General features: G+C 33.5%; 1 protein-coding gene, 1 long non-coding RNA gene and 1 pseudogene across 3 annotated transcripts; all 3 read right to left on the bottom strand.

Annotated features, from left to right (window-relative positions):
* Window positions 1-209: 209 nt before the first annotated feature.
* Window positions 210-2,187, bottom strand: LOC129884523 (uncharacterized). The gene is made up of 2 exons (XR_008765956.1): window positions 2,032-2,187; window positions 210-1,232 (listed from the first exon to the last, which is right to left on the bottom strand). It is a non-coding gene; the product is annotated as an uncharacterized LOC129884523 (long non-coding RNA).
* Window positions 2,188-3,396: 1,209 nt separating this feature from the next.
* On the bottom strand, window positions 3,397-5,036 carry LOC129885576 (scopoletin glucosyltransferase-like). The gene has a single exon (XM_055959901.1). It carries the CDS (start codon window positions 4,959-4,961, stop codon window positions 3,537-3,539), a length of 1,425 nt encoding a protein of 474 aa, XP_055815876.1. The 5' UTR covers window positions 4,962-5,036; the 3' UTR covers window positions 3,397-3,536.
* Window positions 5,037-9,973: 4,937 nt separating this feature from the next.
* On the bottom strand, window positions 9,974-11,909 carry LOC129885574 (scopoletin glucosyltransferase-like; annotated as a pseudogene). Its single transcript, XR_008766091.1, has 2 exons — window positions 11,057-11,909; window positions 9,974-10,951 (listed from the first exon to the last, which is right to left on the bottom strand). The product of XR_008766091.1 is annotated as a scopoletin glucosyltransferase-like (transcript).
* Window positions 11,910-12,814: the final 905 nt, after the last annotated feature.

The following is a 12,814-nucleotide window of genomic DNA, read 5'->3' as shown; positions in this document are numbered from 1 at the left end:
ATTTTATTATACAATAATATACATTGCTTTAACTACTCCTTGTTTCTGAATTCTCTTTATGCTCCTTTATATCAATTTATCAATTGATGATGATCAAAAAAACTAATAATGATAGATTATTCTGGAACGTAGACAAATTCCATGAGTACCTCCTATTTTCATCCACCCTCACACACACATATGTAATCATATCAAATCACTTAGCACAATTCAATGAAATCTCTCAGATAGTACATATATGGGGTATATCACTATTGCACATTTAAACATAGCAATTACACGAGAGAGAGAAAGAGAAACTCCCATGAATTTGAAAAACAACAACTACAAAGAAAAGTTGAAAACTGAAACACAAGAGAGTAAGATAGTAAGTAGAAAACTTACCCAATTGAGCAAAAATTTCAGAAAACTTATAATTAGAAATTGAAAGACCAAGTGCTTAGCTCATTTTACTGAGATCTGTAAAAAGATGAACAGTAGCAATAATAAAAAAATGGGAAAAATGTGAAGAGCAGTATGTGAAGAAAGTCAAAAAGACGAATTGCTATTCTTCATAATACATGTTACGTCCCACCAATGCAGATATTAGGTAATTCTATCCTGAAGGTTTAGGCAAAGAAAGGAGTATCCGCGTTTGAACCCGATATCTCATTGTTCTTATCCCACTAGGGAAAGGAGAGAGCTTCCACATTTGAACTCGAGATCTTGTTGTCCTCATCACAATTCATTAACCACTAGATCATAATCTTGGGTGACCAAAAAAATGCTACTTCATATTATTTCAAAAATTAATTTAATCTCGTATCTATTTTACAAGTTCTCACAATCCAATATAATTATCCATTCAAAACTTAAAAGTCAACCCACATCAATTAAAATGGTAAGGAGGGATTATCTTAAACATTGAAAGGTGAAATCCACTGTGACAAAACTAGCTTACAGAGAGTAGCTGATGCTATACAGAATAGATAAAAAGAATGAGACCAAAAAATAAGCTTACAATCTTTGGTTATCTTTAAAACTTAGATAATTAATTTAAAAATTCATGAAAATCAACAACTATACATGATCACATGGCCATAGAGGTTCACCTTTCCCTGCTCATAAGCATCATAAGAAAAATAATTTGTGGTAAAAATTTAGTTTAAATAGATTTCTCATATAGAAGGGCGAAAATTGAGAAACATACCTTTGAACACTCTTAACAAAATTACTAGCTTGGCATCCGACAACTACATTCACAAATCGCAGTAAGCTCGTCTAGATTAAACTTAAGCAGGGCAATATTGTAGAATATTAACTATGTAAAATAACCACATCAAAAGGAGCTCCCTATAAAAGATTCAGCCCCTCCCGGTCCTAGCTAGTGTGCTAAGTTAAATGTCCAAGTTGAGATAAATCAAATAGAAGAACTAAAACACCTTCATACAATTTGAAAATCAGATAATTTTTCAACAACTTCTCTCAAGTTCTTGACACCAAAGCAAGGAACCATTCAAGAAGAATATCATGTTCCAGATTGTTTCTATGACAAAAGCGTAGAGAATCTCAACAAGAATAATTACTTTTTTTAGTAGACAATTTTTTTATGAAGCAAATAGCCAAGTATACAAGACCCATACCGAACAACCAAATCAAACAAGAAATATCGTACTGAATCAAAGTCAATTCATTTTGATATATGTTATCTAAAATGGAAAATCAAGGTACCAATCGAAGTTCTTAGAAAATCGAAACACAGAACCAAATGCCCACTCCAAAATTTATTATCAATTTAGAGAAGAAATTTCATCCTTCCACACCCAACATTTAGTTCTATGTCTCCAACCCCTTTTTATTAAACCCTTATCATACAAGAGTTATAACCATTCTCCTGGATAAAGGAGTAATTGTGGTTAAGGAGTTACATGATTCCAAAGATATCAATACCCAATCAAGAACTCCATTGATAAAAGAACATAAAAAATTCTTTGAATAATTAGAGAAAGTATCAGATGTAGAAAACATAATTGAAGAGAAAGTACTGCTTACAATTTCTTTTCCTTTATAGTAGCAAAAGAATGCTTAATGCAGCAATGAAAAAGCTCACATATTGATTTGGGCAAAGGAAAATAAAACCTAGGAAGAGGTGGGTTAACTCAAGTGGGCTAAGAATTCGGGAGAGAAGTGGAAAAATTATTTGGCGCATTTTTTTTGGCGGAAAGTCAAAAAAATAAGCAGTTTTCTGTATTTTATGTCACAATTAACACACTTTGTTGGCAAAAGAAAATATATATAGCCAACAATACCAATTTGTTGTTGCCAATTCTATTTTTATTTTAAATTTATTATATTGTCAACAATTACTTGTACATCTGGTAACAAGAAAAAAAATTGTAATGAATTTTTTTTATCATATAGCAATAATTAAATTAAGTTGTTGCTATATATTCAAATTTGCCAACATACTATAATTGTTGCTAAAATGTTGTTGCAAATTTTTAAATTTAGAAGTTATCATTTTTAACAGTAGAATATGGAAACAACATTTAAGTATTTGCTAACAAAAAAAATGATCGTGGTTAAAAGTTTTATGATATAGCAACAATTTTTATGTTGCTAAAAAATTGTTGGTCAATTGTATACTTTCTTGTAGTGATATATAGGACCCATATTTAACAACAACAACAAAAATAATTCGGTCAGTTTGACTGAATTTTTTAGAGAATAGAATATATACAGATCTTATTTTATTTTTATCTTTGTAGGATAGAAAATTTATTTCAGATAGAGTCTTGGGTCGAAAAAGAATTAAAAAATCAAGGTACAAAGCAAATAAAGAATAGGAATAGTTAGGGGAAGAAAAAGAAAATTAAATGATACTCCACGTGACATCAAACTAGTCACAAGTCACGTGCTTAGGACAAGTATTTAAATTGCTAAGTTGGAGAATACTGAAGATATTAGTTAGTTACAAATGTGTGGACATTATAATGTCCTTGAAATTTGTAATTCCTGCCAAAAGAAAATGACTGGAACGGATTATGAGACCTATTTGAATACTGCAGCCAAAATATTGTTGGGCGACTTAAATGAACGTTCCAACTATCTGTCGTTTCATAACGACATAACGTCGAATTATGTCATGGTGTTTGATGACATGGCAATAGGACTTTGGAGCATAAGAGTCCCTTTTAACGTTATAGAGATTCATGCAAACATGGACATTAAAACACACGGCTTCTTTCTCTCCTCACAAATTAAAAGTTGCAGTATAGGGAGTAGTTTGTTTTACTACCATGATCATCTTCGTTTTCTTTGTCAATATGACATGCGGAGAAAGTTTAATGATTGATAATCGAGATATCTGATTCATTGATACTTGATAATATTATTGAATTTCGATCATTCTTGGGCTGAAAAAATATTCTTTATAATGTCATTAATTTTATTTGAACAAGTGACGAAAGGTAATGCTCAAATTAGCAAACAGAAAACGTACAAACACACACTATAAAAACCATACATGTTTTTTTTTCTTCTTTTTCAATAACTAGTTAATGACCTGGGGAACTATATGAACTAATATCTTGTAGCAAAGTAGTCCATCCAGTGTAAGACGATCCTCCTCCTTCAATAGCTTGTCTTGCCATTTCCTTATACGATTTAGCTCTGCTTCTGAATCCCTCTGCTTCTTCACTCACCATTACTCTCTTTATTGCCTTTGCTATTGCTTCTCTTTTCACTCCTTCACTAGCTGTTCTCTTCCATTGCACCGAACCAACGCCAGCCCCAGTTCTCATTACCTCAGTCACCAACTTCTCATTGAGAAATTGCTCTGCAAAAACTGGCCATGTCACCATTGGCACCCCTGCTGATATTCCTTCCAGGGTCGAATTCCATCCACAATGACTCACAAAAGCTCCAATGGCTTCGTGATCAAGAATCAGCACCTGAGGTGCCCATCCTCTTATAATTAATCCTTTTCCTTTCGTTCTTTCCTCGAATCCTTCAGGCAGCCAATCTTCATTGTCTGTTCTAACAACCCAAATGAAATCTTGTCCAGAAGCTTCAAGTCCCATAGCAAGTTCTTGCATCTGTGATGTAGTGAAATTTGCTACGCTTCCAAAACAAACGTAAACAATGGAGCTGGATTTCTTCGAATCAAGCCATTTCAAGCACTCGTGTTTATCGATAGAGGAATCCCTCCCTCTTTCAGCTTTATCTACAATGTCCCTGTTGCACAACGAAAGCGGGCCAATAGCCCAATTTTTTCTACCCACAACATTGGTGTAATGTTCAACATAATCTGATTCAAGCTCATAGAAGCTGTTGAAGATAACTCCATAGCTCTTCGAATCCGATTCCCTGACAGCTTTTATCATGTGAGACATACCTGTCTCTTCCTCAGATTGATCAAACGGAGACAATTGTGTTCTAGTCAGCTTGATTTCGTGAGGCAAATCCGGTACAACAAAAGTTTCAGAATCAGTGGAAACATTCTTGAAAGGCTTATTACGCCTGATGCTATCGTTAGCACTAAGGGCAAAGTAACTTGTGCCGTGGAAAACAATTCTCGGAATATTAAACTTTGCTGCACTGTCAGTTGTCCAAGGAAGGAACATATCAGAAACAAGACAATTTGGGCGACATTCTTCAATAAGCTGCTCTAATGATTCTTTCATCATAGCTACAGCTTTAAAGAAGTTTGGGAGTTTGTCATCAGAAGGGATCCGATCAAGACGCTCACAGTCTTCAGGCAAATCGTTCTCCACAGCTGGGAATTTAATCAAACGGATTTCGATTTCGATACCCAAATGTTTGTTTCTCTCAATAGCTTTAGAGAAAACAGATTCATTGAGAGGGGTTGTGATTATAGTGGCTTTAACACCACGAGAAGCAACGAGCTTGGCCATGTCAAGTGTAGGAATCATGTGGCCTTGAGCCATCATAGGAAAGAAGAACAAATGAAGCTGACCCATTTGTGAAAATGCTTCAAAGTAACAAAGAAATGGAGATTGGTTCTTTTCAGCTCTTATCTGAGACTTTATATATATTTATGTGGAATTATTAGTGACTTTCGTTGAAGTTAAGGCCGACTTTTCCTTCAAGAATTATTGTATTTATTTTCTAATTAGTTTGGTGGAAGTAGAGACGTATAACGTAAGCGCTCACGTGATTCATTTAACAGGCAAAACCAATCAGACCCTTAGGGGGATATTTCATGATTATAATTTTTGAATTAAAATTAGGACTTTAACATATATCAGATATTGAGCCCGATTGAATGAGTTTAAAAAAAGTAATTTTTAGGAAAAATTATTTAATTGAGTGTTTTTTAAAAATTAATTATTGATTTTAGCGATATTTTTTATTTATTATAATTTATAGCAATACATAGCAATATTATGATAAATCTACACTTGTATTAAAAGTGAATTATGCATACAATATAAATGTATTATAAGTGTTTTAAAATATATATTATGTTTGTGTAGTAAGAAATTGACATAATGTATTATAAATCTATTAAAGTATGTGATAAATGTATTATCTATCTATAAAACTTGTATTATATATGTTTTATAAATAGTTCTCTGCAATATGTATTAAAACTGTATTATAAATGTATTATAAGTGTTCAGTGAATTTTTTTTTATTGCTATAGATGGTAAATATTTTCTTAATATTGTATATTTATGTAAGTTTCCCTAATTTTTATGTATGAAGTGCTTTTAAAACTTTGAAGTGCTGAACAACAACAACAACAACAACCCAGTGGAATCCCACATCGTGGGGTCTGGGGAGGGTAAAATGTACGCAGACCTGACTCCTACCAATGTAGGACGGCTGTTTCCGAAAGACCCTCGGCTCAATAGAAGCATAGAAAAAAGTCAGACAAGAATATTAAAAGTATGTAAGTAGATAACGAAAGCGGTTCAAACAATAGTAAAATCAAAGCACAAAAAAAAAACAATAGATATTGTTAGATAATAACATAAATACTATAAATAACATAAGATAACATAACATACATAACATAAATACCATAAATCAGAGTACAAGAAATCATAGTGCATTAATACGCCTATAGATAAGGGGGAATAATGCCATTATGTACTAGCCCTCTACCCTAATGTGTGTCCTCCACACCCTCCTATCTAAGATCATGTCCTTGGTAAGTCGTAAATGCGCTATGTCCTGTCTGATCACCTCTCCCCAATATTTCTTCGGCCTACCCCTACCTCTTTTGAAACCATCCATGGCCAACCTCTCACATCTCCGCACTGGTGCGTCTGGGACTCTCCTCTTCACATGCCCAAACCATCTCAATCGCGTTTCACGCATCTTGTCTTCCACCGAGGCCACTCCTACCTTATCTCGAATAGCCTCATTTCTAATCTTGTCGCTCCTGGTATGCCCACACATCCATCTCAATATCCTCATCTCGGCAACTTTCATCTTTTGCACGTGGGAGACCTTAACTGGCCAACACTCCGCCCCATATAACATAGCTGGTCTAACCACCACTTTGTAGAACTTGCCCTTAAGTTATTTTTATAAATAAGCAGTTGAATGTTTGAATAAAAAGGGTAGTTTGAAAATTTAGTTAAAATATAAGGGATATAAAAGTAATTTTCATGATCAAACAAAATAGCTTTAAGCACTTAGAAAAAAAAAGTTAAAATTCCTAACTTTTTATTTTTGTGTGACTTTAAAATTTTTATGCCTTAAAGTTATCAAACACATCCAAAATCTAAAAAGAGACTTATAAATTGGTTTGACCAATTTAAAGTCCATCCAAACGTGCTCATTGATATCGATTTTAACAAATATCTATAATTAAACATGAAATAAATTTAAACCGAAATAACTTACCTTATTTATGAATGAAAGGGCAGTGGTGGGGCCTGGGTGTGGCGATACCTAATTTCTTGAGATGCAACATACAGAAGAGAGCATTGTAGTAAGAGGCAGTGCATGCAGATGAAATGTGACATATGCCCTTCCGTCACAACTCACAACCCAATTTATGTTTTTGTCTGATTACTTTAATTTAAAACCTGTGTTTTGTTCAAAGACGAAAACATTGTTTATAAAGGTTGAGCGACTCAGTTCGATTGTGACATTGGATCCTTCTTATCTAAGGATATTTAAATTTTAAAGAGTTGAATTTTTTTTTTTTAGCTGAATAGGTGCACAAAGTATATTTTTTATTATCGGTGAGTGGGTGCACTCAAATTTAAAATTAAATTATATATTATTTAACTAAATTATATGAAAATTTATAATTATAAAACTATTAATGGTATAAATCAAAACTAACAAAGAAAAGTCAATAAAAATGGTTTTAGCTACTACTTCCTCGTTCATTTTTACTCACCTGTTTGACTTGGCATACCCTTAAAAAATAATAAATAGAAGGATAATTTTACTACATCACTTTTATTAATTATAAGTTATTTCAATATTAAAAAATGAATAGTCTTTAATAATAGAGATAAAATAAATATAATATAATAAATTATCTCTTAATTTTTTAAACTGAACAAATAAAAATGAATAACTATTTTTATATATTGGACAAGTAAAAATAGACATTAAATTATATAAATAAACAAAAAAGAAATTGTGTACCATTTTTAATGTGGAATTCATTATGATGATGGGACAAACTTTCATAGCATTAGTAAAAAAAAAAAGTATTTAATGGGTGGTGAGAGAGCTAGTTATAACTTATAAGATAGGTAGCTATTTCTATTTATTTCCCTTCTGTTTTCTTTACAACTTAAAAAGATCATTACAAAATTGCTACATCAAGATTCAAACAAAAAGATTATTACAAAATTGCTACACCATGATTCAAACCGCTAACCATAGACACTTGAATGAACACGCTTACCGTTGGGCTACCAACCTTAGTTGTGTTTAAGGGTGTGCATTTTTTATTAATATAATCAAATAACAGGAACAATCATCTAATTTTTCGACGAAGGTGGTCAGCTGACCACCCTAGTAAGGTCGTAGCTCTGCCCCTGCTTGTTACGTAGTTTACGGATTATCTAAAAGACTAGAAGAAGTTTAGTAGCGATTTGGTGTGAGATATAAAGAATAATAATCTTGAAATAAAATATAGAATTATTTTATCCTGTATTCAATTTGAGGTATTAGGTAATCCTTGAATTACTTAACCCATTATTTATACCTTAGTGATGAATAAATTATCACATATACATGATGGAATAACTTATTCCAGCAAAACTTTTTCCGACCAAATGACTTCTTATAATTTAACTCTATTTTTACTATTCTTAAATTACATCTTAAACTGTTGGTTAAAATTCATATATTTTGACTTTTAAAAACTAACAAATGTGACAAACAAAAATAAATAATAAAATAACAAAATTCTTTTAATTTATTAAAATTACCAAGTAAAATAAAACGGAGGGCGTAAGATATAGACGCGTTGGAGTTGGAAAGTAGTCTGATCATCTAGACTAGAGACTTTGAAGTAGAAAAGTACTCTTATTTTCTTGCATTTATAAGATGTTGTATGACTTAGGTGGGATGGTACCGCACTAGAGTAGTTGACATCGAAATGCATCATTTGATACTTCTTATTCAATTATTATCATCTAAATATCTTGATAGATTATAACTTTTCTTAAAGAGTCATTTGCTTAGTAATATTATGCTATAATATAATAGTTGGAATATGTATTTACTACTGTATGCCATATATATATATAATTTAAAAAAATGAAAAATAAACGCATGCGATTTTTATTTTTTATTTTTTATTTCATTTATAGATTCATTCCAACTATGGTTTCTCTCTCAGGGACCCCTTTACATGAGAGTCATCAACTTTGGACTTGGAAATATAATCTTATTTCCATCTCTTTTACGTGTCTTACGTAAAAAAAAAAAAAAAAAAAAAAAATCGATCTATCCTATTTCCCTCTCTCCCTTGCTTCTCTACTTTCTCTGTCCTCTTTCGCTTACCTCTCTCCTCTTTCTCTCTCTTTCGTCTTTTTTCTGCAATACAAATAGTAACAGTCAATGATACAAATACAAATAATAACACAAACGCATATGGTAACACATAAATACAATACACAAAATACAGACGAATACAAATGCACATGAATACACATACAATTTATTACTAATTACAAAAATAATATAATTGTATTCGTCGATACAAATTGTATTTGGATATAAATTTTTTATTTGTTAAAATACTTGATACAGTTGATTTGCATCAACAAATTGAATACAAGAGTCTTTGATACAATTGTATTCATTGATACAAATCAATTGTATCTCTCTCGCCTCTCTCCTTTCTCTCACAGATATCGCTCAGCTCTCTCCTCCTTTTAGTAGCTAATTTTTAATTCAAATCAATTGTATTCGTGATACAATTATCGATCAGATATACAAATTAATTGTGTTTCTCTCCTCTCTCTCTCCTAGATCTTATCTCGCTTGCCTCTCTCATCCTAGCAACATGTAGTTACAAATCCTAATCAAACAAACTATAACTAAGAAGCTTAATTTTGTTTCTAGTCTTAGCTATTCTTAAAATTCTCTTTTATTTAATAAAAAAACGATATAACGAAACGTGTGATTCAAAATAAGCCTATTGGTTCGCACGATTATGCTCAAACCAGAACCAAGAAATTTGAGGTATTGCTCAAATTTGGTTTCAATATCCACAACTCATTCGATATCCCCAGAATACAAACTACACCATTCATAAAATTCGTTCCAAACCCATTAGAATCAATATTTTTCATTTATAATTTGTGGTTGGTTGAGAGTTTTAAAAAATATTTTTTAAATTTTTGGAGAAAAGTCATTTTTCTTCAATTTAAGGAAAATAAATTAATTTAAAAAATATTTTTAAAAATATTTAAAACGACCAAACATGAGAACATTAAAAAATATTTTCAAGAAAAAATTTCCTTGTACGGAACACACCCATAGATTATATAATTTTACTTGTGGAAAATTAAAGGTTCTTAGTTCTTGAAAGAGTGCATTCAAATCACCGTAAGATGATCCACCTTCAACAGCCTTGTTCGCCATTTTCTTAACTTCTGTTGCTCTGCTCCTCATTTCCTTTGCTTCTTCCCCAATCACTACACGCTTCATTGCCTTTGCAATTGCTTCACTTTTGACACTTTCCACTATTATGCTCCGTTGCTCTGCCCCAACTGCGACTCCCAATTCTCACTACTTGTGTTATCAATTGCTCATTGAAGAATTGATCTGCAAACATAGGCCAAGTCACCATTGGAACCCCTGCTGATACTCCTTCAAGCATCGAATTCCACCCCCAGTGAGTCACAAAAGCTCCTATAGCTTCGTGATCAAGAATTAGCACTTGGGGTGCCCATCCTCTTATGATTAAGCCTGTTCCTTTCGTTCTTTCCTCGAATCCTTCTAGGATCTTGCCTTTCCTCACTACCCATATGAATTCTTGCTCTGAAGTTTCAAGGCCCAATGCAATTTCTTCAATTTGGGAATCAGTAAAGTTTGACAGGCTCCTGAAACAAACATAGATAACTGGATTGTGTTTCTCTGTGTCCAGCCATTGCAAGCACTCATGTTTGTCGTCACTTTTTGGGAATTTTTCCTCATTTTTTCTGTTGCAGAGCAAAATGGGTCCAATGTGCCATGCTCGTTTACCCAAAACCTTTCTGTAATAATCAGCATAATCTGGTTCAAGCTCATACAAGCTATTGACAACTGACCCCAAAACTTGTTGACTCGGATTCCTTCACTTGTTCGATGAAGTTAGTCATGTATGTTTCTTCTTGATCATAATGGGGCTAATTTCATCCTTGTGGGGAAGATTCGGGACAACGAAAGGTTCAGTATCCGAACACACATTCTTCTGAGGCTTGTAGTGCCTAAGGTTCTCGGAAGCACTAAGGGCAAAGAAGCCCATCCCATGAAATACCTGTAAAATTAAAATACTTAATACAAGTCTTACAATCAAATATGTGATTTATGGACTTATTAATCTCTTTAAGTATAAATGACAATCTTGGGATATCAAAAATACCAATCTTGGAATATCAAATTTGGCCGCTGATTCTGTAGCCCAAGGGAAGAACATGTCAGCAATGAGAGCATTGGGGTGACATTCATGTAGGAGTAGCTCGAGTTGTTGCTGAAGCATGGTGGTGGCCTTGAAGAATTTGGGGACCAAATCATCAGAATTCAATTGATCCATTCTTTCACACCCTTCAGGCAAACCAGCTTCCACTGCTGGGAATCTGATGGCTTTGACGTAAATTTCCAGTCCCAAGTGTTTGATTTTTTCAATGGCTTGGATGAAGATGGGTAAGTTCAGTGGAGTGGTGATAATAGTTGCCTGTGCACCACGCGAAACGAACAATTTGGCCATGTCTAAAGTAGGAATTATGTGGCCCTGCGCCATCATTGGAAAGAAAAAAATATGGAGCTGGTCATCAGCCATTTTCAAAAACAATTGGTGTGCGTGGTATAATAAACTATAGATTGTTTTATACTAAACTAGTTCAAAGGCTCTCTAGAACATGAAAGAATTCTCTTGAATGAAAGAAGCTTAGCCAGAACATGGAAGAAACTGTGTACGTGGACGTAATCCATTATTGAGCATTGACTCATTTTATTGGCATACACAACATACATTTAAGTAAACTTCGTTTCAGGTCAGAATAGTACAAACAAATTGAAATGGAGAGAGTAATAAACAGTAAAGATGTCATTTCCAAGTTCCAATAGACTAACTGAACTGAACTGCTGAAGAGCAATTCTATTAATCATTCCTTAGTTGTTGTTGTTTTTTTTTTTTTTTTTTGCTGCAACTTCTTTGTTCCAGATTTTTCACATGAGTCAGCTCCATTTTTTCTTATTTCCCATGATGGCTCAGGGCCTGTGAACACGGACATTGAAGATAAAGCTGAAAGAGGGAAGAAGAAATCCTCAATTGACAAACACGAGTGCATGAAATGGCTTGATTCGAAGAAATCCAGTTCCATCGTTTACATATGTTTTGGGAGTGTAGCCATTTTCACTGCTTCACAAATGCAAGAGCTTGTAATGGGAATTGAAGCCTCTGGACAACAATTCATTTGGGTTGTAAGACCAGACAACAAAGACTGTCTGCCTGAAGGATTCGAGGAAAGAAGAAAAGAAAAAGGCTTAATCAATAAGAGGATGGGCACCCCAACTGCTAATTCTTGATCATGAAGCTGTGGAAGCTTTTGTCCCTCATTGTGGTTGGAATTCGACCGTTGAAGGAATATCAGCAGGGTTGCCAATGGTCACATGGCCCGTGTTTGGAGAGCAATTCTACAACGAAAAGTTGATGATTGAGGTTTTGAGAACTGGGGTTGGCGTTGATTGAATGCAATGGAAGAGAATAGATAGTGAGGGAGTGAAAAGAGAAGAAATAACTAAGGCAATAAAGAAAGTCATGGTGGGTGAAGAAGCGGAGGGTTTCAGAGGCAGAGCTAAAGTGTACAAGGAAATGGCAAGGCAGGCAGTTGAAAGAGGAGGATCATCTTACACTGGTTTGACTAATTTGCTGCAAGATATAAGTGCATATAGTTCTACAAGTAACTAAGTGAACCATTTATTCCTATCACTCCACTACTAGATGTCTAAAACAAGATGAGGGCAAATAAAGAAAACATGTGTATATCAGCTTTGCATTTGTCGGTACACTCTAAACCTTGGTGTTCCCTCTTAACTGCATGATTTTGTGATGATATCTTGATGAACATGAAATTTATGAGATGGAACAACGTTGGGAGAGAAGAAGAAACACGTCAGA

This window comes from Solanum dulcamara, chromosome 4, assembly GCF_947179165.1.
Source record: "Solanum dulcamara chromosome 4, daSolDulc1.2, whole genome shotgun sequence".
In the NCBI taxonomy this organism is placed as follows: Eukaryota; Viridiplantae; Streptophyta; class Magnoliopsida; order Solanales; family Solanaceae; genus Solanum; species Solanum dulcamara.
The sequence above is the reverse complement of the archived record's forward strand: the minus strand, read 5'-3'. Positions and strand labels throughout refer to the sequence as shown.